General features: G+C 29.5%; 2 protein-coding genes across 8 annotated transcripts in view; one reads left to right on the forward strand and one right to left on the reverse strand.

The window, feature by feature from the left end:
* Positions 1 to 17752, forward strand: part of LOC111674643 (heterogeneous nuclear ribonucleoprotein K) — a 74975-nt gene extending 57223 nt beyond the window's left edge. For 5 of the 6 annotated variants that reach the window (XM_023435303.2, XM_023435305.2, XM_046953620.1 and 2 more), the window contains 3 exons: positions 13413 to 14213; positions 14288 to 14457; positions 17257 to 17752. In XM_023435303.2, coding sequence (XP_023291071.1) covers positions 13413 to 14213; positions 14288 to 14457; positions 17257 to 17287 — 1002 coding nt within the window. In that variant the 3' untranslated portion in view covers positions 17288 to 17752. Of the gene's footprint in view, positions 1 to 13412; positions 14214 to 14287; positions 14482 to 17256 lie in introns of all 6 variants that reach the window. The other variant, XM_046953619.1, reaches the window with a different exon arrangement.
* Positions 17753 to 22380: 4628 nt separating this feature from the next.
* Positions 22381 to 27424, reverse strand: part of LOC111674593 (hillarin) — a 56430-nt gene continuing 51386 nt past the window's right edge. The window contains exons 6-10 of one of the 2 annotated variants that reach the window (XM_046953789.1): positions 27165 to 27373; positions 26822 to 27096; positions 26638 to 26751; positions 26411 to 26574; positions 22381 to 24368 (exon numbers count right to left, since the gene is read on the reverse strand). In XM_046953789.1, the coding sequence (XP_046809745.1) occupies positions 24206 to 24368; positions 26411 to 26574; positions 26638 to 26751; positions 26822 to 27096; positions 27165 to 27373 (925 nt within the window). In that variant the 3' untranslated portion in view covers positions 22381 to 24205. The remainder of the gene's footprint in view (positions 24369 to 26410; positions 26575 to 26637; positions 26752 to 26821; positions 27097 to 27164; positions 27374 to 27424) is intronic. The other variant, XM_023435247.2, reaches the window with a different exon arrangement.

A 27424-nucleotide genomic window follows, 5' to 3' on the forward strand; every position in this document is an offset into this window, starting at 1 on the left:
CGATTTTTTGTTTTGCCTGAAAAGGGAAGAATCGGTATATTATTACAGATTTGATATAGTTTACTTTGGATCCTATTCAAACCTGTTTGGCACTAGAATAAAGAAGTGTAACTTATGCTATGCATACACGGTTGTTAGATCTTACAACGTTGGCAGTAAAATGTGAAGAAAAACACTGCCAACTTACAAATTTTGTTTTGCAATTTTGTCAGTAATGCTTTTTCTGACAACGTTGCAAAATAAGTTGAGAAGTTCAGACGATTGTTAGACATTTTCTGAACATTTTACTGACAACGTTGTAAGATCTGACAACCGTGTATCACAACTTTTACAGACATTCATCTTGAACTAATCATACAGAAAAAGCTGTCTAACATATTGAATCAGTGTTTCGCCAGAGGCGCTGACGTTCTCTTCTTATTTCCAAAGTAGTTCTTCAGGTTTAGGACTGACAAATAGCTAAGGATATATATACTTAACAAAAGTTATCCAATAAATTAATAGAGTTCTGTATTGTATCATTAATTTAAACTGTCAGAACCTTATTTCTAGTAAACTGAAAATGAAGCAACAGTTATGTGTTATACCAACTAGTAAAAGGGACCATAATAAGGACACAAGTATATTATATATTTCAATATCTAAGTATTGATTCCTAATGCATTTTATAAAATTATACTAAATCCCTTAGTGAATCTCCTGCCTCCTCCTAAACTCCCGCCATCAAGCAAACCCATGCACATACAATAACTAAGAGTGTCTGTCTTCTTGTCTGTCTAGCTGAATTTAATTGTTTCTAGGTAAAATAATTGCATACCACAACTACTTTCTTGTGTAAATGCCACATGTTGCGTTTCCATATATATGTATTTATTTGTTGGGCAAATTGTTGTTTTTATTTTCACTAAAAGTATTTGAAAAAAGAAAAAAAAAAGAAACAGGAGGCAAGACAATAATACTTATGGTCGTATAAGGTATTCAAATGATACATTCGTTCGTTCAGGGTATTCTAAGTAATAGACTGTTGACTGAATGAATCGAATGTTGTAATCATTTCGTAGTACATATGTATATGTATGTAGTTTTGTAATGGTATGATGAGAGTTTGTGAATATTGATGGTTGGCTGGCTGGCTGTTTGGTTGGTGTTGTCTCCATTACAAAGCCGATTAACTTTGTCTTGTGCCGCCTGCCTTTTGTTGTTCTTAACAATAGACAGTTTAGTGAAAAAGGACTTATTTTTATTTGATTCTATTTTTCTGGCTGTGTGTGTCTGTTTTTCTATGTTTTTTTCTGATCCTTGTAAAAAAAAAACAAATCTTCATTAATGCTGTTTGTACCATGTTTTTCTTGTACTTATAATTTCTTCCTTTTTTTGGAAATGTATAACAACTGTCAAACAATTCCTTCAGCTGTCCTTGTTCTTTGACGTTTTATTGTTAGTTTGTTGTTGTTATTGGAATTTATTTCATACACAGTTCAGTTAATGAATGTATAACAGGTGTTAAGAAACATTGTTTTCAACATTGTTTTCTGAACTGTTTTGTGTTTTTTGATGCATTTTCTTTTTTCATTTCATTATTATTTTGTTCTTCCTTTTAGATAGAAAATAAAAACTATTTAGAACATCTGTCTTGTTTTTGTATTTAAGTCCTTTTATTTTTTATTATTGATCCTTATAAGGTTTAACGAATGTTTTCTTTTCTCACTCAAGATGTTTGATTTCTAAGAAAATTTTCTAATATTTTGTTTTTCCACAGACAAGTTTCAGGATGAAAATTCTTGAAAATCATATGTATTTGGAATCAAGCGACATACAGATATGTTTTGTAAGGACAACCTAATTTGAAAAAAGTCGAAAACTACAGACAAATATATTATACAAGGATAGGCTTCGATGTATCCGAATCTGATCTCAGATTTTATCTAGCACACCAGATTTTCCAGTTATCTTGTTATAAAAATCAAGAAACTCTCACTTTTAGACATAATTGAGTCTTTATAATAGAGTAAAGTCATTCTGTTAAAAAAATTTATATATCGACAGAAAGTCCAATTTATCGACCTTAATGTTCAAACTAAAGGTTTGACCTCTCTTATATCTTCTTCCTACTTTGAGATAGATAGATGTTTTAGCACAGTTATAAAGCCTTGAATACGGATAAACTTAAAGAAGAAGACATCCTAAGACAAAATTCGTATTTAGTACAGCTCAATCCTTTCGAAAAGTATACTTTGATCTCTGGGTTAAAATTTAACTTATTAAATATGGACGCAAAAGGAGACTTTTCTAATTCCATATAAACTATTATATATTTTAGAGAAAAACCTTTTTTGACATTTTTCAATAACATTTCAGTCTTAAAAATTAAGCACTTAATAAAGTTGTTGATGGTTTATAGTGGGAGTTTTGTATGTGTGTAATAACCCTAAAATAAATGGTTAATATCTTTATGAATACACTCTTGGTATCAAATTGACACCTAAGTGTTTATAAAATTTCAATAACATTCGTTGACATGACATATGTACGATAACACTATGTCGTTAGACAACGCAACGTTGTCAAAGTTGCAACAATTCGTTGTCGAAATCTAAATTTTTTACACATCCGTTGTTTAAGTGTTAACAAACGTATTAACGTCACTATTGACAACGGACTGCATCAATTTTGGTTCTTTTTTAACGGGTTTTCTCTCTGTCGTTTATAGTGGGAGTTTTGTATGTGTGTTCAATACTGGGGTTAGTATTTTAAACTTGTTACAAAGGGGGAAAAAGACGTTTTCAAATTATACACTTTTGGTACCAAATTGACATCAAAGTGTTTATAATATTTCAATAACATCCGTTGACAAAGTATATACATACGTACGACAACAATATGTTATCAGACAACGCAACGTTGTTAAAGTTGCAACAATTCTTTGTCGAAATCTAAACTTTATACACATCCGCTGTCTATGTGTTAATAAACGTATTAACGTCACTATTGACAACGGACTGTATCAATTTCGGTTCTTTTCTAACGGGTTTTCTCTCTGTGAACTTTTCGGAGCTTTGTGACCTGAAAATATTGTAAACGTTAAAGCTGAAGCTGTCCATCGTTTTGGTTTGATCCCCCAACAAGAATCTTAAAGTTGTTGGTGGAATCTAAATGTATTCGGAAATAATAGGGCGTTCAAAGGACTAGTAGCTGGTAATAATGGCTAAAACACATTATGTGTCCTTTCTATTCAACTTTCTAAAAATATTCTCCAAACTATTAATGATTAACATTAATAATGTTGTGGTAGTATTTAATTAATCCTTTTTTACATTATTACTTTAACTACTAACCATCTCTGTTTTTTCCCTTTATTCTATAAATATAATCTTTAGTCATTTAGAAGTTATTGTGAAAAAAGACAAAATTACTAAACACCCTCTTTAATTTGTTCAGAATTGAAGTTGTATTTTTTTATATTTTATTATTATATCAAATGATATCACTCGTCGTTTTATGTTTAAATTTGTGTATACATACATACATATATTTTGTTTAGCCACAAAACAAAATACAAAAATATCCTTAATAAATTGAACACACATCCTTTTCTATGTTTGTGGCATTGCATGTCATCATCATCATCGTACACTCTTATAAATTGCTTACACTCGTTCCCTCGTTTTGCCTTCATTCTCTTTACTCCTTTTTGGTTTAGTTTGGTTTCGTGTGGTTTTTAGTGTAAATTTAAACACTATTTCGTATTAAATTCTTAGTTTTTTTGTGTTCTTATTACATATATTTTTCTGTATAAATTTGTTTTGGCGTTAACCATAAAATGCGTGTTTAACTTGAGTTTTTTTTCTAAGGTTTTGTTTTCCTTCTATACATTTAGTTTAAGTTTTATTTTCTTTAGTTTTCTTTTTAATATTTGAACATATTACGTTGCCGTCACAAAGTCGTTGTGTTGGATTTTGTTTTTGTTCTGTTGGCTTGTTAGTAGTTTTATTTTATTATAAGAATTCTTGTTGGAATTTCAATTTATTTACAAAGATTGTTTAATTCTAACTTACACTCGCATATACATACATATACAATTGTATGAATTCTTGCGCTTTTTTTTGCATTTAGTTTGTATTAGTGTTTTTTTTTTGGTTCCTCTGAAATACTCTTCATAATTTTCATATATCCTTGACTCTCTTTTTGCATTTATTGTGTACTCTACTTTTGGTTTATACAGAATCTCAGGAAATCGTCAAATATCAGATTTTGTAACAATATTTCTTTACTAATGATATAATAATGAATCGAAACTTATCGTTTTTATCTCAAATGTATCGGAGCTGTGTAGTTTATAGTCTAAACTATAGTTCAGTTTAGAATTCTATATTAAAACATAGAAGTCTGGATGATAATCGAGAACAAAGTCTGAACAATAGTGTAGTCTATATAAATTTATAGTATGTTCTTATGACTAGTCAATGTCTTAGTGTAGACTATAGTGTATTCTGGACTGTAGTGTAGTCTGGACTATGGTGTAATCTGGACTATAGTGTAGTCTGGACTACAGTGTAGTCTGGACTATAGTGTAGCCTGGACTATAGATTAATATGGACTATAGTGTAATCTGGACCATAGTGTAGTATGGACTATAATGTAGTCTGGACTATATTATAGTCTGGGCTATAGCGTTTTCTGGACTATAGTATAGTCTGGGTTATAGTGTTGTCTGGACTATAGCTTAGTGTGGACTATAGTGTATTCTGGACTATAGTATGGTTTGGACTATAGTGTAATCTGGACTATAGTGTAATCTGCACCATAGTGTAGTATGGACTATAGTGTAGTCTGTATTTAGGACTAAAGTGTAGTCTGGACAATTGTGTAATCTGGACCATAGTGTAGTCTGGACTATAGTGTATTCTGAATTATAGTGTAGTCTGAACTATAGGGTAGTCTGGAATATATTGTAGTCTATAATCTGGACTATGATAAAGTGTATATTTTGAACTATATTGAATTTTATAGTCTACTCTATGATCTGGCCTATAGACTTGTTTATAGGCCGGCTTAGTCAATACTTCGGATTCTGTATAGTATATAGTCTAGACAATATGGACTTAATACTAGACTGTAGACTGAACTGTATACTAGACAATAGACTACACTATAGTCTAGACAATAGACCAGACTATAATCCATACTATGAATTATACTAAACTACATTATCAACTAGACTATAGTCCATAATATAGACAGAATATAGTCCAGACTTTTGACCTGACCACAGTACTATAGGTCAGACTATAATATAGACTAGATTATTCTGGTCTGTAATCTGTTTTATACACTTGTTTGTAATACGGTCTAGATAATATTCTGGATTATAGTATCATCTGTAGACTTTAGTTTCTGGACAACAGGCTTATTTATAATCTCGACTTACAGTTTAGTTCTCTGGTGTTCAGTCAATAGTATGTATTACAGTTTAGTCTATTGTGTGGATTATGTTAGGTAATACAATTTAATCTAGGACCAGGACTATTCCCTGGTCTATAACCTAAACATTCATCAAGTCATGCAATACATAACATTTTTTATCCTTTAATTAAAAAATAATAAAAAAATCTCCTCTATTAAGAAGTCTTTTTTCCCAGTAATCAAGTCAATATTAAAAAATATAGGACATTATTTCACACAAAAAAAAAAAGAAATTATACATTTTTATCCTTAATTGACCACCAACAATTTTTTGCTGTAGCCTGCGGCTCAATAAGCAATACTACTCATATTCTCATGACTGAGTTCTGTGTGAAATTTTTAAAATTTTTTTCTTCGAAATGCGCATGTTTTACATTACAAAGCCAAATAAATACCGGTTCCGACTATATGTATATTGAAAAAATTTCTTCTATATACCCATCAGAAAAAAATGTATTTAAAAAAATACTTTGTTGTTGTTTTTACTATGACATCACATGCCTATGGTAACAAAAATGATGCCATTGTACTTCAAGAAAAATAAAAATATCCTTAATACATCCTTTTTGAAATGATGAAAAATAAAAAGAAGCAAAGAAAAAAAAATGCAGAAACAACAACAAAAATTTTAACACGAGTGTTTTAAGTGTAAGAGAGTACAAGCAGATGATTAGTGTGTGTATGTGTGAGTTTTAGTTTCAGAGAGTTCTCAATAAAAACTTTGTTATACTTAGCAGGATTTTTAAGAAGGTACTTTTTCGTTAGGTACTTTTTACACTTAAAAATACATATATATTTGAAATTTAAAAATCTTTTTTAAAGAAAATCGAATAAACTCTATATGATAATTAATATCGCTTTCAAAACGTTATTGATATATCAAAGTTTAAAGGTTTGTTCGAAATTCGTAAATTCGATTCATTCCTGAGATATTGGTAAAGCTGTGCACAACATGCTCCAGGCTTACTGTATATTTGTTCTTAATTTAAGAAACAAATTATTTTTTCAAATTTAATCTATTATTTATTTAAATGCAGCGAAAAATCATTTCTAAATAACAGCACTCGATTGATATTTAAACTCCAACGGAATTTAAAAGTAATTGAACTGAAATGCCTTTAGAATTCAGATTTACCTTTGGACTAAACGTTTACCACTTTTGGAATAGACGTTTAACAGTCCCCTACAAATTGTCGTTACAATAAATTTGTAGGGGCCTTTAGTTGTTGAAAATTTTTGTTGCAGTAACAGTTCGATTGTGATCGATATTTCTTACGTGGGAGAAAAAATATCGGTTGATACAACTTTCACTATAACAGGCTCCTGCAGCTCGATTGCAGCTGATAGTTCTTTGCTGGGTGAAAACTTTTCAGTTGGTAGAGCTCTCACTTTAATACATAGTTCATTTATAAGTAAAAATCTTTGGGTTAATGCAGGGTTTTATTAAAAAAGTCCACTTCTCGCAGTAACTGTTCGACTGCAGCCGACATTCTTTACTGGGAGAACAACTTTCGGTTGGTAGAGCTCCCGTTATAATAGGACCTCAAACATTGTTGTTGCAGTATCAATTCGACTGTGAACTATAGTTCTATTATAAAGGAAAATCAGCCCCTACAAAATTGTTGTTGTAGTAACAGATCCAGCATCCGTTATAATAGACCCTTAATGATTGTTGAAGTAACGGTTCAACTGTGGCCTATAGTTCTTTTCTAGGGGAGAAACATTCGATTAGTACAGCTTTCGTTATAACAGACTCCTTGAAATTATTGTCGCAGTTACAGTGCGACTGAAACCCATATTTCTTTACGGGGAGAAAAACTTTCGATTGCTACAGTCAATAATTCATTTCTGCGAAAAATTTAAATTGTTTTGTCAAGTAAAATGCAATGTGTGAAACATTGCGTTTCCTTTTAGATAACAGAATAGTGGGAACAATCAAAATAACATATGGATGACAACTGACTTTGAAGTGTAATTGTTGTAAGTATGTAATTTAAAGAGCAACAAAAAAGGAGACAATTATGTTTTTCAAAGTGAACTAATTGAACTAAAAATAATAGTACTAGTACTCTAAAAAACTTATGTACAAATATAGGTACTTTATAATTAATACCAGCTGTCACTAGGAGTATTTTCTCGCTCTCTCTCTCTCTGTTAATCTATTTCACTCTCTTTTTTTCCTTTGTTCTCTTTATGAAATCCTGTTGTTTTGTTATTGTTGTAATTGTTTTAGAGGATTATTATTTTATATTTTTTCTCTGTGTAAATGTGAATGAGTAACACAAACACACAACACTACCTGCCTTCCTGCCGCCTGTAGTATGTTATGCTACCAACCTAATATAGTGCCTTACTTAAGCCTGGATATGAGTTGTTGTTGTTGTTGAATATTCAGTAGGGGTTGAAATTGTAGTACTTAAATTATTTTACTTGGTTCTACATAGTCATCGAAATTTTTTAAAGCTAATCAGTACAACATTTACTTTTGTCGTGTTAACAACTCGTATTTTAATTTCTATTTCGTTAAGAATTTGTTCTTTTTTTTAAAACGAAAACGTAGACTTTGTTTAAACAAAAAATAAAATATTTTTTCGAAAAATATACAAAAAAATCCTTTAAAAGGACTTTTTGTTTCAGAAAAAAAGAAACTAAATAGTGAAAATTATTTACAAAAAAATTAAAGTGTTTATTTAAAGAAAAAATTTAATAAAAATGGAAATTTTATTTAAATTGTTGTTAAATTATAAAAATAAAATAAATTATCTAAATATAAAATCTTTAAGGATATTTATTACTTAAATATTTAATATATTTGGAATAAATTTTCTAAAAAAAGGTAAGCTGTTATAAGAAATTTTTTTACTTTAAAAAGAAATGATGTTGTCATTCATTTTTTCGAAAAGTTTTTCTTTTTTTTTTCGCTGCCATTATAATTTTGCAATTCAGTCTCTTATTTTTTTGTTGTTGTAGATTTCCTCTAATATACAAAATTTTGCTCTCTTGATGTTCTTTTCTATTTATTCTATATATTAATGTTACAATTTCTTTTATTATAGCAGATTTTACACCATTTCCTTAGAGAGAAATTGTAAATTTAAGTCAAATGTTTTGCATAGAAAATTTTATTCAAAATAAAGATTTTGAATATATTTCAAGTTAATCTTTATCGAACAAGTTTTTCTATTTTTAACAAAATGGCGGCAAAATTTTGTAAAACCTGAACAATTTCTTTACTTATTTCTTTAAGGAAAATGTTCGCAACAAACTTCTTTTTTAATTCTAACAATAAATTTCAATATATTAGAAAATTTACTCAAACACAGAGTGCTTGATAGTACTTTAGTCTATCAGTCCAGAGATCAAGAGTTCTATTTCTAACAGAGACTTTGCTAAACAATCTCACACTTTTAAAGGACTTTAGACCGTTAAACTTTTTAAATCTCAATTTAAAAAAAAAATCAAAAGTTGAGCTTAACTTACAAACACAGAGTGCGTGGTAGTACCCTTGTCTATCAGTCCAGAAATCAAGAGTTTCGATTTCTATTGTTAAACTTTTTAAATCTTAATTTAAATTTAAAACTTCAAAAAGCGTTTCCCATTTTTTGCTGCTTTTTCAAAAGAAAATGGTGTAAAATACTTCAATAAAGTTTTTATTACAAATACAAAGATCTTTGCCTCCTCTAGTTTAGTTGGAAGTGGTCTAGTCTATCAGTTCATAAATTAAGAGTTCGGTTTTCAACTGAAACTTTGCTAAACACTTTCAAAACAGATACATTTAAAGACCGTTTGGGGGTTAAAATTTTTTAAATTTTAGTTTAAAACAAAATTTCAAAAAATCGTTTAATTTTTGCGCTGCTTTTTTTTCAAAAGGAAATGGTGTAAATAATTTGATGTCAAAGCAGGCTCTCGTTGAGTATAAATTAATAATTTAGTATTGTGTGCTCAAGTTGATTTTAACTTGTATTTTTTTTGTTCGTTCTAAAATGGAAATAAACGGAAATGTACCAACACCAACAACAATGCGCCAACTAATACATACATATTCATATACATATATGTAAATATATAAGTTTTATTCTAAATAAATACTATTACTCCATACACCAGCCTCGCCAGTCATTGGCACAATCATAAACAACTCCCTGTGGACATAAAATTAAAAAAAAAATGCAGAGAACAAAAAAAAGGACATTTTCGAATCATTTAAACCACGCAATATATATATATATAAATGACTCATTGGGTTTTTAAATTTTTCTTTATATATATTGTTGTGTCCTTTTATATTTGATAAAAAAGGAAAAAATATGACATAATTAAAACAACAACACTTCATAATTCATAATAGAAATGTTTCCAATACTACTACTAGTTTATATATGTAAACAACAACATACATATGTATGTATAAAAACAAACACCGTGGCAAAATTATAATAAATTATACCTAAAGGAATTGTATGAAACAAAAACGAATTCCTTTTTATTCCTTTTGTTTGTGTTGCTTTAACCATTAACTAATGAAAATTTTCTTTAATTTTTTTCTTGGAATTTTAGAAATATATTTAAATGGTTTTTCTGAGGGCTTTTTAAGGCTGAAAGCCAAAATGTTAGTCTGGGGGATTTAAACAACAAATTATCCTGGTAAATGTTGCAAGAGCAACCAGCCTAGTAAATCTTAATGTTTTAAATTGTTACTTACTTATATCGACTTTAGCTGAATATTTTTAAATCTGAATGTTAGCTTGGGGGTTAACACTATATTACCCTTGTAAATCTTGCAAAATAACCAGTCTAGCTAAATAATCTAGCTATTAACTAAAAAATATAGTAATTAGAATATGTTAGGTTAACAACTAATTTGCAAGACTACAAATCTGTTTTACAAAGCCTAGCAATTTTACCAGACTCTAACGAACTGCTCTTCAAAAACGTTAAAACATTACAAGTGTAAGAAAAACTGTGGCAAATGGTTTTACCTTTACAACAAAATGTTTCCTTTTTGGTTTTAACATAGCGAAAACAACCTTTGCAACATACTGCAAACATTACAAGACTAGAAATTTTCACTTGCAACATCTTGCAAACATAACAAGACATAACAAATATACTGCAATTGCTAAACTTAAATTAATTTGCTAAACTTAAATTAATTTGCAAAACTAATAAAAAGTGTGAAGAAAATATCTAGTAAATATGAATAACAACCCTTGCAAATCTTGTCAATATTGTAAACATAGTAAAATATAGCAAAAATAACGTATAGTAAACTAAATCCTAGTATGGCTAATAAGTTTGCAAAAGTACAAATGAATGCAAAAAGGTCTAATAAATATGCAAGACCAAAGCTGCCTTGCAAACATGTAACATGTAGATTAGGTTGCTCTCTAGTTAGCGAGTTCACTCAAAGAGCTTGTGGCCCATTGTGAAGGGAATTGCTATTCCCTTTTGTCTGGAGAATGGTTTCTCTCCATTCGTTGTTTTGAATAAATCCTATCATGTTTACTAGTGATGCATCTGTGAGACAATCCGGATCATGTAAAAGAGCTCTATCAAGATAGACTAAGGCTGGGCAGCGGGAAGGTGTTATGCCGATTCCAGTTAAAGGCCTAATCGAGTTTTAACTAAGAAACAAGAGAGTCCTAGTCCTATCCGTTGTCAGAGCGCTCCAGAGCAGTCTCGATATTCTACAAGTGGTGATATTTGATCACCTGAGTTCCGCCTCACTCAAAGCCCAGTCGTCTATCAATTTTAATAGGGTCACCAGGGAAGTAAACATTCCTTTGCGCAAGGTTTAAGTTTAGGCACGATCCGAATGCCCTCATGTTCTAGAACCACCCATATCAATTCAACGTTGTGCCAAACAATTGAAAAGACATTTCGATTTAATAACATAAGAGTTAAGAGCCTTGATTGATGCAACGCTGTCCAGGTATGTTTATAGTCGAATTTCCGGGATTTAATCTCAGGATTTGTCTCGCGGCTGTATCAGTGGCATATGTATATATGTGCCTGAAGAACCGTGCAGGTGTCTGGTAATCGAAGTGACAGTAGAAGATTCAGTTTTTTGGAAAAGATTCCGTGCTCCTTTATAATGGTTTTAAAAATGTTAAATTGCTTTTAAAACATCTTTACTGGTATTTTAACTAATTTAAATTTCCCTAAAAATGAAAAATACCAAACGTTTTAATACTTCCTTGTCAATTGTCCTTTTCAGTTAAAAATATTAAATTTCAAAACTAAAATGCCTTTTTTCACTTTATATAAAATTTATTTTATTAACATCCTTAAAAGTTGTTATTTTAGTAAATGTTTGTATGTTTAAAAGAAGAAAAAACTATACACTAGTCCTTAATTTTCTTTCTACACTTACATTTATACAGGATGTACATTTTATTTTGCCCTCTCGCTTCCCACCACTTAACTATGTATCTATCTGTGAAGAATGTCAAACGGATGTAGTTTGTTTTGATTTCAACAACAACTTTTTTTCATTTTAAAGTTTGTTTTTCTTGTTATTTTGTTATATTTTTATTATTGATATAATCAAAAACAAAAAAAAAATAAATTTTTGCTAAAACTTAAGCAGTAAGAAGCCAAGGGTGGGGGAACTTTATAAATGTTTTTCTTCCTTATTTTACATTTGCTTTACTTATTTAAAGTGAATTTTAACTTAAAGGAATTTACAATTTCCGGACACCTGTTGCCAGCGACAATTTGATATATTAACATTTTAAAAAACCAAAAGGAAGAGAGTTTTTTTTATTTCACTTGGTATTTAATAAGGATATTAATAGTTATAAGTTTATTTTAAAATTTACCACTTAGAGTAAAATTTATATAAAGACAAAAAGGACTCTTGAAAAGTTTTTATAAACTAGTTTCTAAATATTTAAGAAAATTTTTTTTTAAATTATAGAAAATTCTTTAAAAGTTGAATATTTGAAAAATCTTTGTTTTTTTTTTTTAATTTTTTAACATTTTTGCTAAGTTATGAGGAACTTTCTATGTATGTGTGACCTACAAAACCTAAAAAAGTGTCATACACAGAATATTTTATACATTTTTTTTCTGTCAGTTATTTAATAAGTGTTTGTATGTTTAAACTACGTGTGTGTATGTACAAAAACTCTTTATAACTGCTGACAGTAACAAGAATGAAAAATATTTATCCTTTTTTATAAATTTTTGGTTGGTTTGTTTACAGCTGATAACCTCCTGCTAGCAGCTACTAGCACTAACAACGAACAAACCAACACACATACATACATACATGCATACTTACTTGTCAATTGCAGTGTTTTGTAGTTTTTTTTCTACCTTTAAGGTAAATTATGTACAAAGTACCTACACACGTTTGTGTCAACGTCATCATCATCATCATTCAAGTATACTTTCATTCATTCCCTCAGTTACTCACATTTGTTCCCCTCATAATGTGTTTGTATATGTTTTCTATATAGTTTAGCTATAATCGTCCATGTCATCCATAATGGTATTGTATTTGAATTTCAGATTTTTGTGGTTGACATATTGTTGTCTGTGTATAAAAAAAAAAAAAAAAAAAAAAAAAAAAACATACAAAAAGATGATTCTTCCCAAACATGTTTAATTGTATTTTAATACTCTCTTTTTTTGTAAACACAGACACAACATATGGTCATGGGAACCAAAAAATTTCATTGTTACAAAAAAAAGCAAATCACAGCAGTGATTACTTTTTAAGGATTCCCTCAAAAATTCTTTAACTTTTTTTATACAAAACTACAGACTTCCCTTGCAAAGCTTGCAACCAAAAAACATATCTTATCAGTAAGAACAACCAATAGAAATCTTTGCACCAATTAAATTTTATTAATTCTATAAAGAAATTAAGAAACTTTACAATCAATGTTTAACTGTTTACACGATGTAATAATTCATTTTCTTATTTCCTTTCTTTTTTTTAGAAAATTGGCTGCCGTATTCTAAAAGTATTTTCAAATGTTGCACCCCAAAGTACAGATCGTGTGGTCCAGACGGTGGGCAAACAAAGTGAAGTTATTGATGCCATACGTGAAGTTATAACGCTGACTAGAGAAACACCCATTAAGGGTCCTGTACATAATTATGATCCCTTGAATTATGATCGCATATATGCCGATGAATATGGCGGTTATGGCAATATACCCGGCAGTAGTCGTCCCTCAAGAGATGGTCGCCGTGGAGGCGATAGAGGTGGTGATTATGGCCGCAGTGGTGGACGTAATGACCGCAGCCGCAGCGGTGGCCGTAGTCGGGATAATAATCCTTTTATAAATCCTTGGGCCAATGATGATGGTGGTTTTGGCGGTAATGGCGGTGGTGGTGGTAATGGAGGTTTTGGTGGCGGTAACTTTGGTGGTGGCGGCAGTGGTTTTGGCGGTGGTAACTTTGGTGGTGGCAATAATGGTGGTTTTGGTGGCAATGGCCCCATGGGTGGCAATAACTTTGGCAACAATGGCGGTTTTGGTGGCAATCAAGGTGGAGGCGGTGGTTTTGGTAATAATGGTTTTGGAGGCGGTTTTGGTGGTGCTGGTAATCAAGGTGGTTTTGGTGGCAACATGAATCAGGGCGGTTTCGGTGGTCCCTCTAACATGGGCAATGGCATGGGTGGTCCTTCTGGTTCCTCTGGCTTTGGTCCTTCGAATAATGTTTCCAATAACATCACCGGCAATCTACCCGAAGGTCATGATCCCAAAAATAGCACACAAGTTTCCATACCTAAAGATGTAAGATTTCTAGGCATAAACGAATTTTTTTGAAATATTTTTTATTAATAAAATTTCAATTTTTTTTTTAACAGTTGGCTGGTGCTATCATTGGCAAGGGTGGCGGCCGCATTAGACGCATTCGCAATGAGTCCGGTGCTTATATAACCATTGATGAGCCCTTGCCCGGTTCCTCTGATCGCATTATTACCATCTCCGGTAATCCCAAGCAAATACAAATGGCCCAATATTTGCTGCAACAGAGGTTGGTGTCAAACAAAGCCTAAAAGTATGCATTTTTTCCTTTCAATCATTTATTTTCATTATTTCCATTAATCATTTAATCATTATTACTATTATTATTATTATTATTATTATCTGTATAAAACTAACAAAAATCTGGTGTTTGTTTAAAAATATGTTTTTAAATTAAAAAACAAAAAGTGTTTTATGTGTGTTAATGGGTGCTTTTAAAGGTTTATCATATATCTCATCATCTTAAAAAGGATATAGAACAAATATAAAATACTCCTTGTATGGAAGACTAGTGATTTTGTTGTTTTGATTTTAAAGTACTAACAATAAATCCCTTGTCTTCTTACAATGTTTATTACTAGCTGCATTTTAATAAACTAAAAAAATAAACAAATAATATCAATATTACATTCATTCAATAATAATTTTAAGAAATTTTAACAAATTATAAATTAACAATAATATATGTAGTCTTAAGAAATGTGTAAAACTAATATTTTATTATCATTTATCATTGTGTTAAAAAACATATTTATATACATATTGCATTAAGAGTTTTAGGGCGGATTTCTTACTACTCAATTAAACTAGGCTTAACTAGCTGTTAGATTAAACTCGTAACAAATTTAAGCGGACTTTAACCGATGATTGTGTTTTTCAGTTTTAGATTTAAGTTCAGTTAACCTTGTTAGTATTGCCAACTTTTCACTCAAAAACATAACAGCTGTTTTTTGCAAATAATACTTTTGTAAAATGAAAAATTTTGGAAAAATGTTAAAAACAACATTTAAAACAATAATAAATAAAACAAAATAGAACTGAAAATTGCAATTTAATTAAAATATTAAGTTTTTGTATTTCCGAAATCATTGTTTTATTGTTTTTGTTAATTGTGTTTTCTCACTTATAACTAAAGTTTAATTGGCCAAATACATTCAGTTAAACTAAGATAATAAGTAACGTTATTGTTTACTGAAAATCACAAACATATATTAAACTAAGTTTAAACAAAGAATGTAGATTATCTTCTCCTTAAACCCGGCCTTAAAGTGAAAAAAGTTAAAAAACAAATTTCTCACAGTTAAACAATTTAAGGGGTTTTTCAAAAAGTTTCCCATTTTTTACAATGTTCTACACAAATATTACATTGTCTACTTTATAAAAACTGTGTACTTTTTACTTAATTTACATATTTTACCAAGAAACATAATTCCAGTGAGTCTATTAGTTTATTTTGCTCGTAATTTACATTGTTGACATAATGTAAACATATTTAAAACCAGAATACATTTTTATAAGATTTTACAATAAATTTACTTTATTCACCTTGTGTAAACTAAGTACTTTTAACAACAAAAATTGATAATTACGGCTTTTTAGTTAATTTTTTTGTATTTTTTAAATTATTGACATTATGTAAAGAATAGAATTTTTCCATGTTCAACATAATAATAGTTTTCACTTTTTACATGATTTTACATACTTTACTGCTTGAACTAAAAAAATCAATTGTGGTTATAATGGTAATTTGGAGCTAATTTTACTCATAAATTACATTCTTGACACAATGTAAACAGCTTCTTCTCGTTAATGTTATTAAAATTTACTTTTTTACATTATGTAAACTATGTAGTTGTTGCAGTTTTACATGTTTTATAAAGAAAAGTTATGCAATTTATCCTTTAGGCCTGATTTTACTCATAAATTACATTCTTGACACAATGTAGACAATCGAGTTTTTCGCAAATTTTTATTTTCTTCATAATTATTAAAGTTTATACAAGAGACACTTTGATTTTACCTATATTTTACATTGTTTACATTATGTAAACTATGTAGTTATTGTAGTTTTACTAATTGAATTAAGAAAATTTATGTGAATGATCATTTTTATACATTACATTCTTGACACAATGTAAACAATCAAGTCTTTTCACAGATTCTTAATTTATTTATAATTTTTTGAGTTTATACCAGAGAAATTTTGTTTTTACATTGTTTACATTATGTAAAATATGTACATCTTGTAGTTTTATAAGTAAACAATCGTTTTTTCTTATTTTCTTCATAATTTTTCAATATTATACCAGAGAAATTTTAATTTTACATAAATTTTACATTATTGACATTATGTAAACTATGTGGATGTACATGTTTAATTCACAAAGAGTATGTAATTTATTGTTTTAAGCCATTTTTATCCATAAATTACATTATTGACATAAAGTAAACAATTTATTTTCAAGTGTTTTTGCTGCTTTTCTAATGTTTTCACTTAAATACTCTTAAATTACGTTTTTGACATAATGTAAAAAATTGCAAATGTTCAATTCTTTATGTATTTTATACTTAAAAAATTTTGATATGGTTTTATACATATTTTACCTTTTTTACATTATCTAACCAATTATGAAAAATAATTCCCCTAGAGTTTATTCCCAATTGCATGCTTTATGTATAGGACAGGGAACAAACTCCTCGGGAATTTATTGTTTAGAATAGGCCTGTATGTAAACTATGTTTTATTGAAAATTTTGTTTTTTTAATCATGAATAGAGAAAAACTTTGTTAAATTTTGTTCATTTATTACATTGTTTTAAGAATGTCTTGTCTGGCGTAAAGAAGTGATAAAAAAGTGAAAATTATTTATAGAAATTGAAAAAAAAAGAAATGCAATATGTATAAAAATTTAAAATTTATTTGTTAATATTAAACTAAATATGTTATTTTTATTTAAAAATTATTAAAACATTTTTGAAAATTTCTTTATTTAATGAATTTTCTATCTTTTTTTCTAATGTAATTTCAGTGTGCACGATAACCAACGTAAACATTTTTAAAACAAGCTATTCCTTAATAATAATAATAACAACAACAAGAACAACATCTTTATAGTTAAGTAAGCTCCACCAAAATATCCAACTTTTCCTGTTCATCGAAGGGCAAATTAACAAAAGAAAAAAAGCCCTGTTTTAGAAAAAAGATTAAGTTTTATCGTAAAACTATTAGCAAGAAATGTATACAACAATAATTTGTATAATTTTAACATAATAAATATAAAAAAATAATTATAATACAACAACAACAACACCACAATTTAAGTATAAATTCTAAACAATTGTTTTCTCCCCAAATATTATTAAAAAATTTTTCTTTCCTTATTTATGTTTAAGTTAATTTTATTTTTAAAAAATAATTAGAATAATAATATGGAGAATTATTATATTTCTATTTCATTGATAATTGTAATGATTGTATGTTTGCTAAGTTAATTGGCATAAAAAAACAACAAAAACAAAAACAAATTATACTTAGTTTTTTTCATTCTTTAATTATATTTTTAATATAATGTATTTTTTTTTAAATGTATAATTTTCTAAACAAACAAAACAAAATAAAAAAAAACGACAAATACAAGCCCACCATCAACAACAAAAAAAGGCGCTTTTCTTTTTATTATTGATTTTTCCTTACAAAGAAAATTGTTTCATTTGTAGAAACATTTTAATTATTTTTTGTATTTTTGTTTATGTAAAATAATTATTAACCCATAAAACAAAGCAAAAGCAAAAAAACTATGAAAATTACAAAAGGAGCAGCGCCTTCAAAGATACCAAAATCTAAAGTATACAAACAAACAAACTAACATCAATTTTATTAAATTTTTTTAATAAAAATTACTTTAAAAATAAATTTTCTTCAACAACCAGTCGTTAATCAAGTCAACTAATTTATATTTATATATAAACAAAAGAACAAAGTAAAAACAACAACAAGACAACCTGGAAAACAAAACTAATATAAGTTTTTTTAGTCTTTATTCATTTAAGTTTATATTAAAATATTAAACATTTAATTTCTTTTTCTTTTTTGACCAAAAATTACACAAAATTATTATTTACTCTTTTTTTTTTATTTTCTAAATAGAAAACCTGAAACGAAATTTATTATAAAAAAATCAAGTTAAATTCAAAATATATTCCAATTAATTTTTTTTTTTAATATATTTTGGTAAAGTCTAATTAAGTTAACATTTTTTTACGTTTGACTTTATTGTAAACATATAAATTAAATGAAAAATAAAAAGAAAAGTAAATTTGGAGAAAAAAAATTATATATTTATATTCTAAAGTGTTTTTATTTAAGCCTTTTCTAGCGTATGATACTTGTAAGGGGGTTTTCTGATAAAGATAATCTTCCTTTTTTTGGTTAAACCTGGTTTGATATATGTTTTGTGTTTTCCAGTAATCAAGTTTAATATAGTTTAATATATCAAGTTTACCTAGTTTAATATAACAGCAAGTTACTACTCAGTTAGACTTAACCCATGGATTGGTTAAGTCTAACTGAGGGTGGGTTTCTTACTCTTCAGTTAAACTAGGCTTAACTTGCTGTTAGATTAAACTCGGAACAAATTTAGGCGGACTTTAACCGATGATTGTGTTTTTCAGTTTTAGATTTAAGTTCAGTTAACTTTGTTAGTATTGCCAACTTTTCACTCAAAAACATAAACAATGAACAGCTGTTTTTTGCAAACAATACTTTTGTAAAATGGAAAATTTTGGAAAAATGTTAAATAAACATTAAAAACATTAATAAATAAAACAAAACAAATCAGAAAATTGCAATTCACTTAAAATATTAAGTTTTTGTTCTTCCGAAATCATTGTTTTATTGTTTTTGTTAATTATGTTTTCTTACTTATAACTTGAGTTTAATTGGACAATTACACTCAGTTAAACTAAGATAATAAGTAACTTTACTGATAACTGAACAACACGAAACATATATTAAACCAGGTTTAACCAAAGAATGAAGATTATCTTTATCAGAAAAACTCACCCTGAGTAGTAAGAAACCCGCCTTAAATGTAACAAAGTTTTATGCTAAAATCCGCAGTAAAAGCTATATTACCGGAGGTATTTTCCCGGTTGCATTAGGTTTTAAGAGTTTGTCAATGCGGCATAAATTGGGTTTAAAATTGATTAAAAAAACGATAATAGAGATAGAGAACGAAAAGAGACATAAAAGAGACAGCAAAAAAGAAGACAGCAGAAACCACGAACAAAAGATCAGGTAGATCAATTGAATTAGGATGAACCTAGAGTTCGGCTTTAAGCCGGTTTTAAGAGGTTGGCAAAGCAGCATTAATTGGGTCCAAAATTGATTCTGTTGAAAAAGAAAAAACGATAGTAGAGATGGTGTAAAGAGAGATAGAAGAGACAGAAAGAAGAGAGCGGAAACGACAAACAAAAGATCAGATAGATCTATTGAATTAGGACGAGCCTAGAGTTCGGCTTTAAGCTGCTAACACGTATGCGCAGTTTTAGAGAAGATGATCTACCGTTTCATCTTCATCCTCAGTCTGACAATATCCGGAGAAGACATTATATGGCATTGCTATCAAATTCGCAGTGAACAGTTGTTATATTAATCCAGGTTCTGTATTTAGGTTCAAGCCGAGAAATTGGGCTATTTCTGTAGGGTTATTCCATAAATGAAGTAGGGTGGGCGGGACAGTTGAATATGTGGTGGTTATCATGGGGACCCTGACCTCATGCTGGGCATATAATAGGGACGGCACGGTCTATGCGGGACCAGTAGGCTTTAAGCCTGTTGCTCTATCCCAGAGCTATCAAGTTTTCCGCCGCAGGTCTTCTCTATTTCTGCAATTGGCGGTGGGCGATCTCCCAGAACGTAATGCATCCGAAAACCTTAAACCGCGATATTGACCGCGTGTCTCTGAATGTCGCTCAAAACTGCTGTATACGAACTCCGATCCAAGGGATCTTGCACATATCTTCCTATGATCTCCTCGTATACACGAAGGTCCTTCCTGACATGCCTCGGGAGGGCATCCAACTGTGTGATGTTATAGTTGGAATGACTCCTCCGGTGACAACCCAGGAGGAATTGGGTTGTTACCAGAGCTGTTTTAAGAGAACCAGCTCAACCAACGAATGGTGTTAAAGGTATTGGAACTCCACTGATCTATTTCCAGTTCACTTAGCGTTCCAACTCTTGCTTAAGCATCGGTGTGTATTTTCTTGTCCTTTGCCCGCGTCGTTGAGATCAACGACAAAATGTTATGTAATCCAAAGGTCTTCAGGACCGAATGAGGTAGAATTGGCATGAAAAGGTGAGTGGTGTCAAGAGGCTTTAGTCGATCTATACGAGATCTCAGTTTTGCTCCATCCAAAATTTAGTTGTGTTTTAAGTGACAGTAAATATGTATTCTTCGAGTTGAAGTTTTAACACTGTGTGCAGTTGTTGTAGATCTTTTCAAGGAAGAACTGTTTATAGATCATGGAGTTATGTTCATTGAAGAAGGTGAAGCAAACCGTAACAGTCCTGAGGCAGCATTGTGGCAGAACTACAAATGTCTCCATTGCAAATAACTTCGCATAATTGACCACTAACCGACCAATCGTTTTGTATTTAACCAACAAAGTTTCTTAGTCCATTCCATAAGTACTGCCCGCAAGTTAATTTAGTACCTTGTCCTACTTCAAACATACACCCACGGGATTTTTACTTCATTCGTCCAGTCCCTTCGTAACCAGATAAATTTAGGTTCTCCCATTAAACAACAAAAAAAAATCAATTGTTACAATCAGTATATGTCTTTATTCGTATTGTTCTGAGGGAGGCAATCCCATAAAAATAAACGATGCCTTCCGATTCTGTGTTTTAAAATTTTAAAACTTGTTTTACATTTTTTTGATAATAATAAAAATTTTTAATTTGTTTTTAAGGAATAGTTTGTTAAAAAAAAATCTGAATTATAAATATCGGTGAGAGCATTCCATAAGGCCTCTTGTAATAATGTTTCATTAGATATTATTCCAAAGATCCTGATGAGAAGTCTCCTCAGTATGAAGGTGTGTATTCTTTTAAAGTGGACGAACGAAACATCTGAAACACATTATCTGTTATTGCCAGTCAAAATAAGAAACTGTGTATCTGATTTTCTATAAATTGAACGATAAATAATTCCACAGATCGTTATAGACTAGCTACGTAGGTTCTTATGAGGCCACAACGCTCTAGACATCGATCAAGTGTACTCAGTCGCTGGACCAACGTTCTAGAGCATTGAAATAAGAGATGTCTATGATCAGTTCTCATTATTGTAGAAAGTGGAACTCTACTGATCTAATCAGTTCTGTGGCAATAAAAACTTATATCGAAATCGATCGGATTAATAACACGGAATTGAAAACTTTTCAATCGGACCTAATAACTTTTGCAATTAGATAATGACAGGCTCAAATGCGGCCAGTGGATCAGATGTAATAAATTTCCAGCTTAACTTATCTGAAATAAATTGAATGCTTTTAAGAACGGACATTTTCTTGAAATTTCGGATTATAAACTTCTTGTCGAGACAAATTTAAAAATTTTGGAAGAATTTCATAGAAATCGAGAAGATAAAAACAAGCCAAAGAATATTTTATTTAAATATGAAGTTTTGTTTATTTTAATTTCGAAAAAACAGACAGATAAATGTACATTAATTTTTTTTATAAAATTAAATTTAAAATTATACTTTACATTAATAATAATACAATAATAATAATAATTAGAAAAAAAAGAAAATAATAATTTATTAATGTTAAAAATTAAATAGTTAAAACTCAAAAGTACATATTAAATTATTAAATTAATTGACATTTTATTTAAATATTTTTTTCTGTAAGACTTGTGTGGTTTGTTTTGTGGTTAAAACTTAATAAAATATAATATAATTAATAACTTATAAAAAAAGCAAAAAAAAAAGTTTATAAAAACAATATAAATTATAAATTTGTTTTAAGATAAATTAAAGAGAAATATATTTATGTACAAAAGCCAATTGTTTAATAATTTTTTTAATAAAATATTTTTGTTTTATAATAATTATTAATTTAAAGAGTAAACAAATTGGTTTTATTATTATTATTATTTTATTATTTTTATATAAATAGTATTATTAATTGTTTGTGTATTTTTTTTTAAATTTTCGCCATCTATAGCACCAAGTGATGTATTTTTCTTTAAATACTTGAATATTTTTTATTATTGTTGTGAATATTAAATTATTAAATTAACAAATAATAAATCATTATACAATATAGAATTATGTTTATTTTTAAATGAATATAAATTTATAAAAAAACATTAACTATTATATTAATTTTAATTTTATTTAAATTTACAACTTAACACAATAAAACATGTTTGGAATATACTGTTTTACAGTTTTAATGGTTACAGTATGTGACAAAAGTAAAACGCATTTAGCAAACTAATACCAAGTTCACACGCAGAGTTGTGTTTACTTAATTAGGCTTTTGAATTGTAATAGACAATTAACACGTTTACACGACACATTCGTAATTTGTTTTGACAGTTCACCGCCATGTTGTTTGATATTCATTCATTATTTTGTTATATTATGGATACTAGATATCTCAGCAGATTGATAAAAGAGTCAATTTATCCGAAAAATACAGTGATTTCCATTTACGTCTAATCACCTGATTGGATGTATTTCATCCCCCTCACGGATGTATTCTTTTTAAACGAGGTTGAAGACAATCGTCACTTTAGTGTCCCCTTTGTGGGCGAGAGAGTGGAGACTTGAAAAACAAACTCAAGGATTTTGCTATTCGTAATCTATGGGGTAACAATTGACTTGACACATAAGGCAGGAACATGTTAAAAAAGCTAGTCACCTGGACGCTCGGTGGCAAGTGTTAACCCTAAATGGCATGTTAAATATGTAATTCGGAACTGTTCGATCGAATTGCTGGGACTTTGGAAGCATTATTTTAACCAATTATGTAATAGATTATATATTTTTCATAATTATATTTGTCTTCAAAAAATGAATACAAACAGCTGATTATGATAAATACTCGATAAAAATTAGATTCATTCGTTGGTAATTTGGTATAAATGACGAATGAGAGCATGGATAACAAAAAATTGCGTCGTGTGAACTGAGTATTATGTACAGTTTGTGTAATTAGCAGTTGACATTTTGTATAGCGAATTATGTATTCCAGTTGGTAATTGAATGTTGAAAAAAGAATGAGAGAGTGAATGACGAATATGTGCATCGTGTGAACGAAGTTCAAAATTCATGGGTTCGATTCTCATCACAATGAGCGCATGATCATTATTTCCTGCTAACGAAAATTTAGTACACAGTTCAAGAGTAATGTTTTACTTTTGCATCAGACTGTAAAGGTTTAAATTTTTTATAATTTTTTATTCAGCATATAATTAACAAGCATTTATAGTACATAAGTCTGGATGAATAAAAAAATGGTATATTTCTGTATATAAATAAATTTTAACGAACAAAGTAACAATGCACTTTACTGTTACACAAATTAATAAACACATACAGTGATGAGCAAAAAAAAAGCAAATAAATTTTCAAAATTGTTTCATAATTTCAAAATTAAATTCTGGTTTATAACTCTCTAACACGATTCAAAAGTAAACACTTTCAAATTCCCATCAACAAATTCGAAAATCGATAATGAACAAAATTAAAACTGTTATTTTTAAAATCATCACTGTTCTTAATGTGCATAAAGTGTCTTTGCAACTATACATACATATGTATATATCAGATTTTGTCATATTAATATAAAATAATAAAAACAGAAATTAAATTTAAATTTAAACAAAAAGAAAACAACTAATTATTTCTCCCTCTCATTCTCTCATACTACCGTAGTGTCCACGGATGACGACACATTGTATTAATTACGTTTCGATGAATTAATTAAATATTTACAACAATGTGTCAGCAAATGTTTTTCACTAGACGATGAAGAGGAGTTATTGTGATGATGACTATGATGCGGTGGTGCACCCAATTCACGTGTGTATATATCCAAACCATATTGTCCTTCTTCGGGAAAACTAAAGAATAAATAAATAAAAATCACAAAATTAATATATAATATTTAAGTATATAGTTTTTATGTTTGTACTTATTATTGGCATTGATTTTTTTTATTCAATAAGTTTTATAATAAAAAATTGTAATATTTATTTTAGGCACTAATTAATTCCATTATTTCCGGAGTATTGTTGTTTAATATGTATGGGGTAAGTTGATTAATTAGTCTATAAAATAATTATACAGTCAGGTGCGTAGTATGGTCTAATTAAGTCATGTATAGTCTATTCTATTCTACAGTCTTGTCATGTTTATCGTCTAGTCTATTATTGTCTATACTATAGCCTAGTCTGCAGTTTGTTGTAGTCTGTTCTAGCCTATTCTAGTATAGTCGAGTCTATATTCTAGCATATAGTATAGTGAAGTGTATGTCTAGTCTAAATTCAAGTCTATAGTCAAATCTATAGTCTAGTCTATAGTCCAGTCTATAATGTAGTCTATAATCAAGTCTATAATGTAGTCTATAATTTAACCTATAATCAAGTCTATAATCTAGTCTATAATCTATTCTATAGTCTAGTCTATAGTCTAGTCTAGTCTATAGTCTAGTCTATAGTCTAGTCTATAGTCTATTCTATAGTCTAGTCTATAGTCTAGTCTAGTCTATAGTCTAGTCTATAGTCTAGTCTATAGTCTAGTCTATAGTCTAGTCTATAGTCTAGTCTATAGTCTAGTCTATAGTCTAGTCTATAGTCTAGTCTAGTCTATGGTCTAGTCTATAGTCTATTCTATAGTCTGGTATATAGTCTAGTGTATAGTCTAGTCTATAGTCTAGTCTATAGTTTAGTCTATAGTGTAGTCGATTGACTAGTCTAGATTAGAAATGCTAGAATATGTTCTAGTTGAACGTTTGACAGATCAGTAAAATATGACGATTCCTACGTTTGGTAGGAGATTAGTAATTGTTTTCTCCTCAACCTCATACCTCCTTTTTCAGTCGCTATATAGACAATGACCTGTGAGTATTAGATACAATCTTCCATGCGACGCCACAACATCTTTGCTATTATGAGACCAGCTGTCTTGAGCTAAACTATAATATGTATAGGATATATGCTTCCTAATGGCCGATAGTCGGGCACCATAATACTGTTCTGACAAGAATAGCAAACATCGTTCTACCTTTCGCTAGAGTATCGGCAATATTGTTGTAGGTTGTGTCTCTGTGTCCTTTGACCGAAACAAGGGATATTGTTGAACGTCCTGCATTCTTGGACAAGTCTTGATATAGAATATACACCTATTCTTAACTGTGAGTAGAGATTTTGACATCTATGTTAGATATCTGATAGTACCTAAGCCAATATGGTGCCCTTTTTATCGACGAAATTTAAGCCTCTAAAATAGTACACACATCATTCCTCAATAAAGGTGATTTCGCCGAAATGTCTATTTTTGACCCATTAGTGAAAACATGAAGATATGATGATTCAGAATAATTAGTGATTATGATATACCGAAAATACAAGTTTCAGCAATAAAAAGTCAGTGGAATAGTGTAGATCTGGAAGCAAAGTTACAGCACTCAATCAAAGTTGAAGTACTGAATCTGTAATAGTTGCAGTTGCCCAGCAAGAAGATCAACAGGTAACAAGTTTAGCAAGAACTACTGGATGTATTTCTAACACAAGTTAAGAGATGAACTGATGATCCCATAACTTTCATGAGAATATTTCTGTTGGATATTTTGTCAAGTGCATACCACCAGACAATTACATCATATAGTATCGGCTTAATTAACGTTTCATATAGTTAATTCTAGTCTAGTCTTGACTAGAGTCTAGTCTATAGCCTAGACCCCCAAGTTTTGTTGGGACCTTTGAATTACATTGCATGTTTTTATGTTAACTTTTCTACTTATGATTAATTAATCTTTGCCTTGAGCCAATAAACCACTTATTTTGATAGATATTCTACTCGTATATCACTAAGCGACAAAAATGCTATTTTATTTTCGATTCTTGAGTTCATATGGGTCCATTATATGAGTGTCCATACTTACTTAATGATAAACGTAACAATATCATCCAATATATTATGTGTAACATATTTGGAAAGTTTTTTCTCTTCAATGCCGTTTTTATGAAGTGTTGCCATAAAATCGGTTAATGGACGAGACATACGAAATTGTAAGTCTAAACTGCGGCCAGCAAATATTAAAGGATCCTAAAGAAAAAAATAAAAATACATCTTACTTTCAATACAACAAAAGCATATCTAAAAACTAACCTGATGTGTTATTGGTATTAAACCAAAAAGTCTTGTAGCTTTGGTGGGACCCCATTCACCGCTGGCACAGTCGGGTAATGGTACCATAACTGTTTGCAATTCTTCACAACATATCTGTAACATAATATAAACATGTAAAGTAAAGTTTTTTACTTTAATTTCAATGTTTAATAAAAAAACACACCTTAAATTTGCAAACAGATTTAAACTTCATTGGTTCACCCGTCAAATACTCCTGAGGCGTAACTGCATTGGCAAAAATATCCAGCAAAAATGCTCCCGAACAGGGTGCATGTACTCTAAAGGCTACAATGTTGCCAATTACTGATTGCATGACAAAACGTTTAAGTGAAACGGCATCATATGAGTCCTCATCACTGTCATAGAATTTCAGATTATAGTGGAAAATCAGACAACTTTGCATATCCGTGGGCATTGCAATGCGTACAGTAGCAGCTCCTAAAAAGAGTCAAAAAGTAAAAAATATATATTACTTTAAAGAATATCTTTATTATTATCCGACATACCAGTATCATCAGTAAACACTACTGCTCCGTAACCTTCGTCGGCGAAATGCAAACCGTAACGGAAGAATAAAGAACGAACAAAAGGTAGATTTTCAAATTCTCTCAGCGTAATAGGTCTCTTAAGTAGTTGCCATTCTTCTTGGAGGGGGAAGAATTCATAAATAAATTCCCGAGGATCCGTTAAGAAGTAATGATCATCATATTCATATCTAGATAGAAAAACAACTTTTAATATTTAATTCAAATATATAGATTCGCCG

This window comes from Lucilia cuprina, chromosome 6, assembly GCF_022045245.1.
Source record: "Lucilia cuprina isolate Lc7/37 chromosome 6, ASM2204524v1, whole genome shotgun sequence".
Lineage (NCBI taxonomy): Eukaryota > Metazoa > Arthropoda > Insecta > Diptera > Calliphoridae > Lucilia > Lucilia cuprina.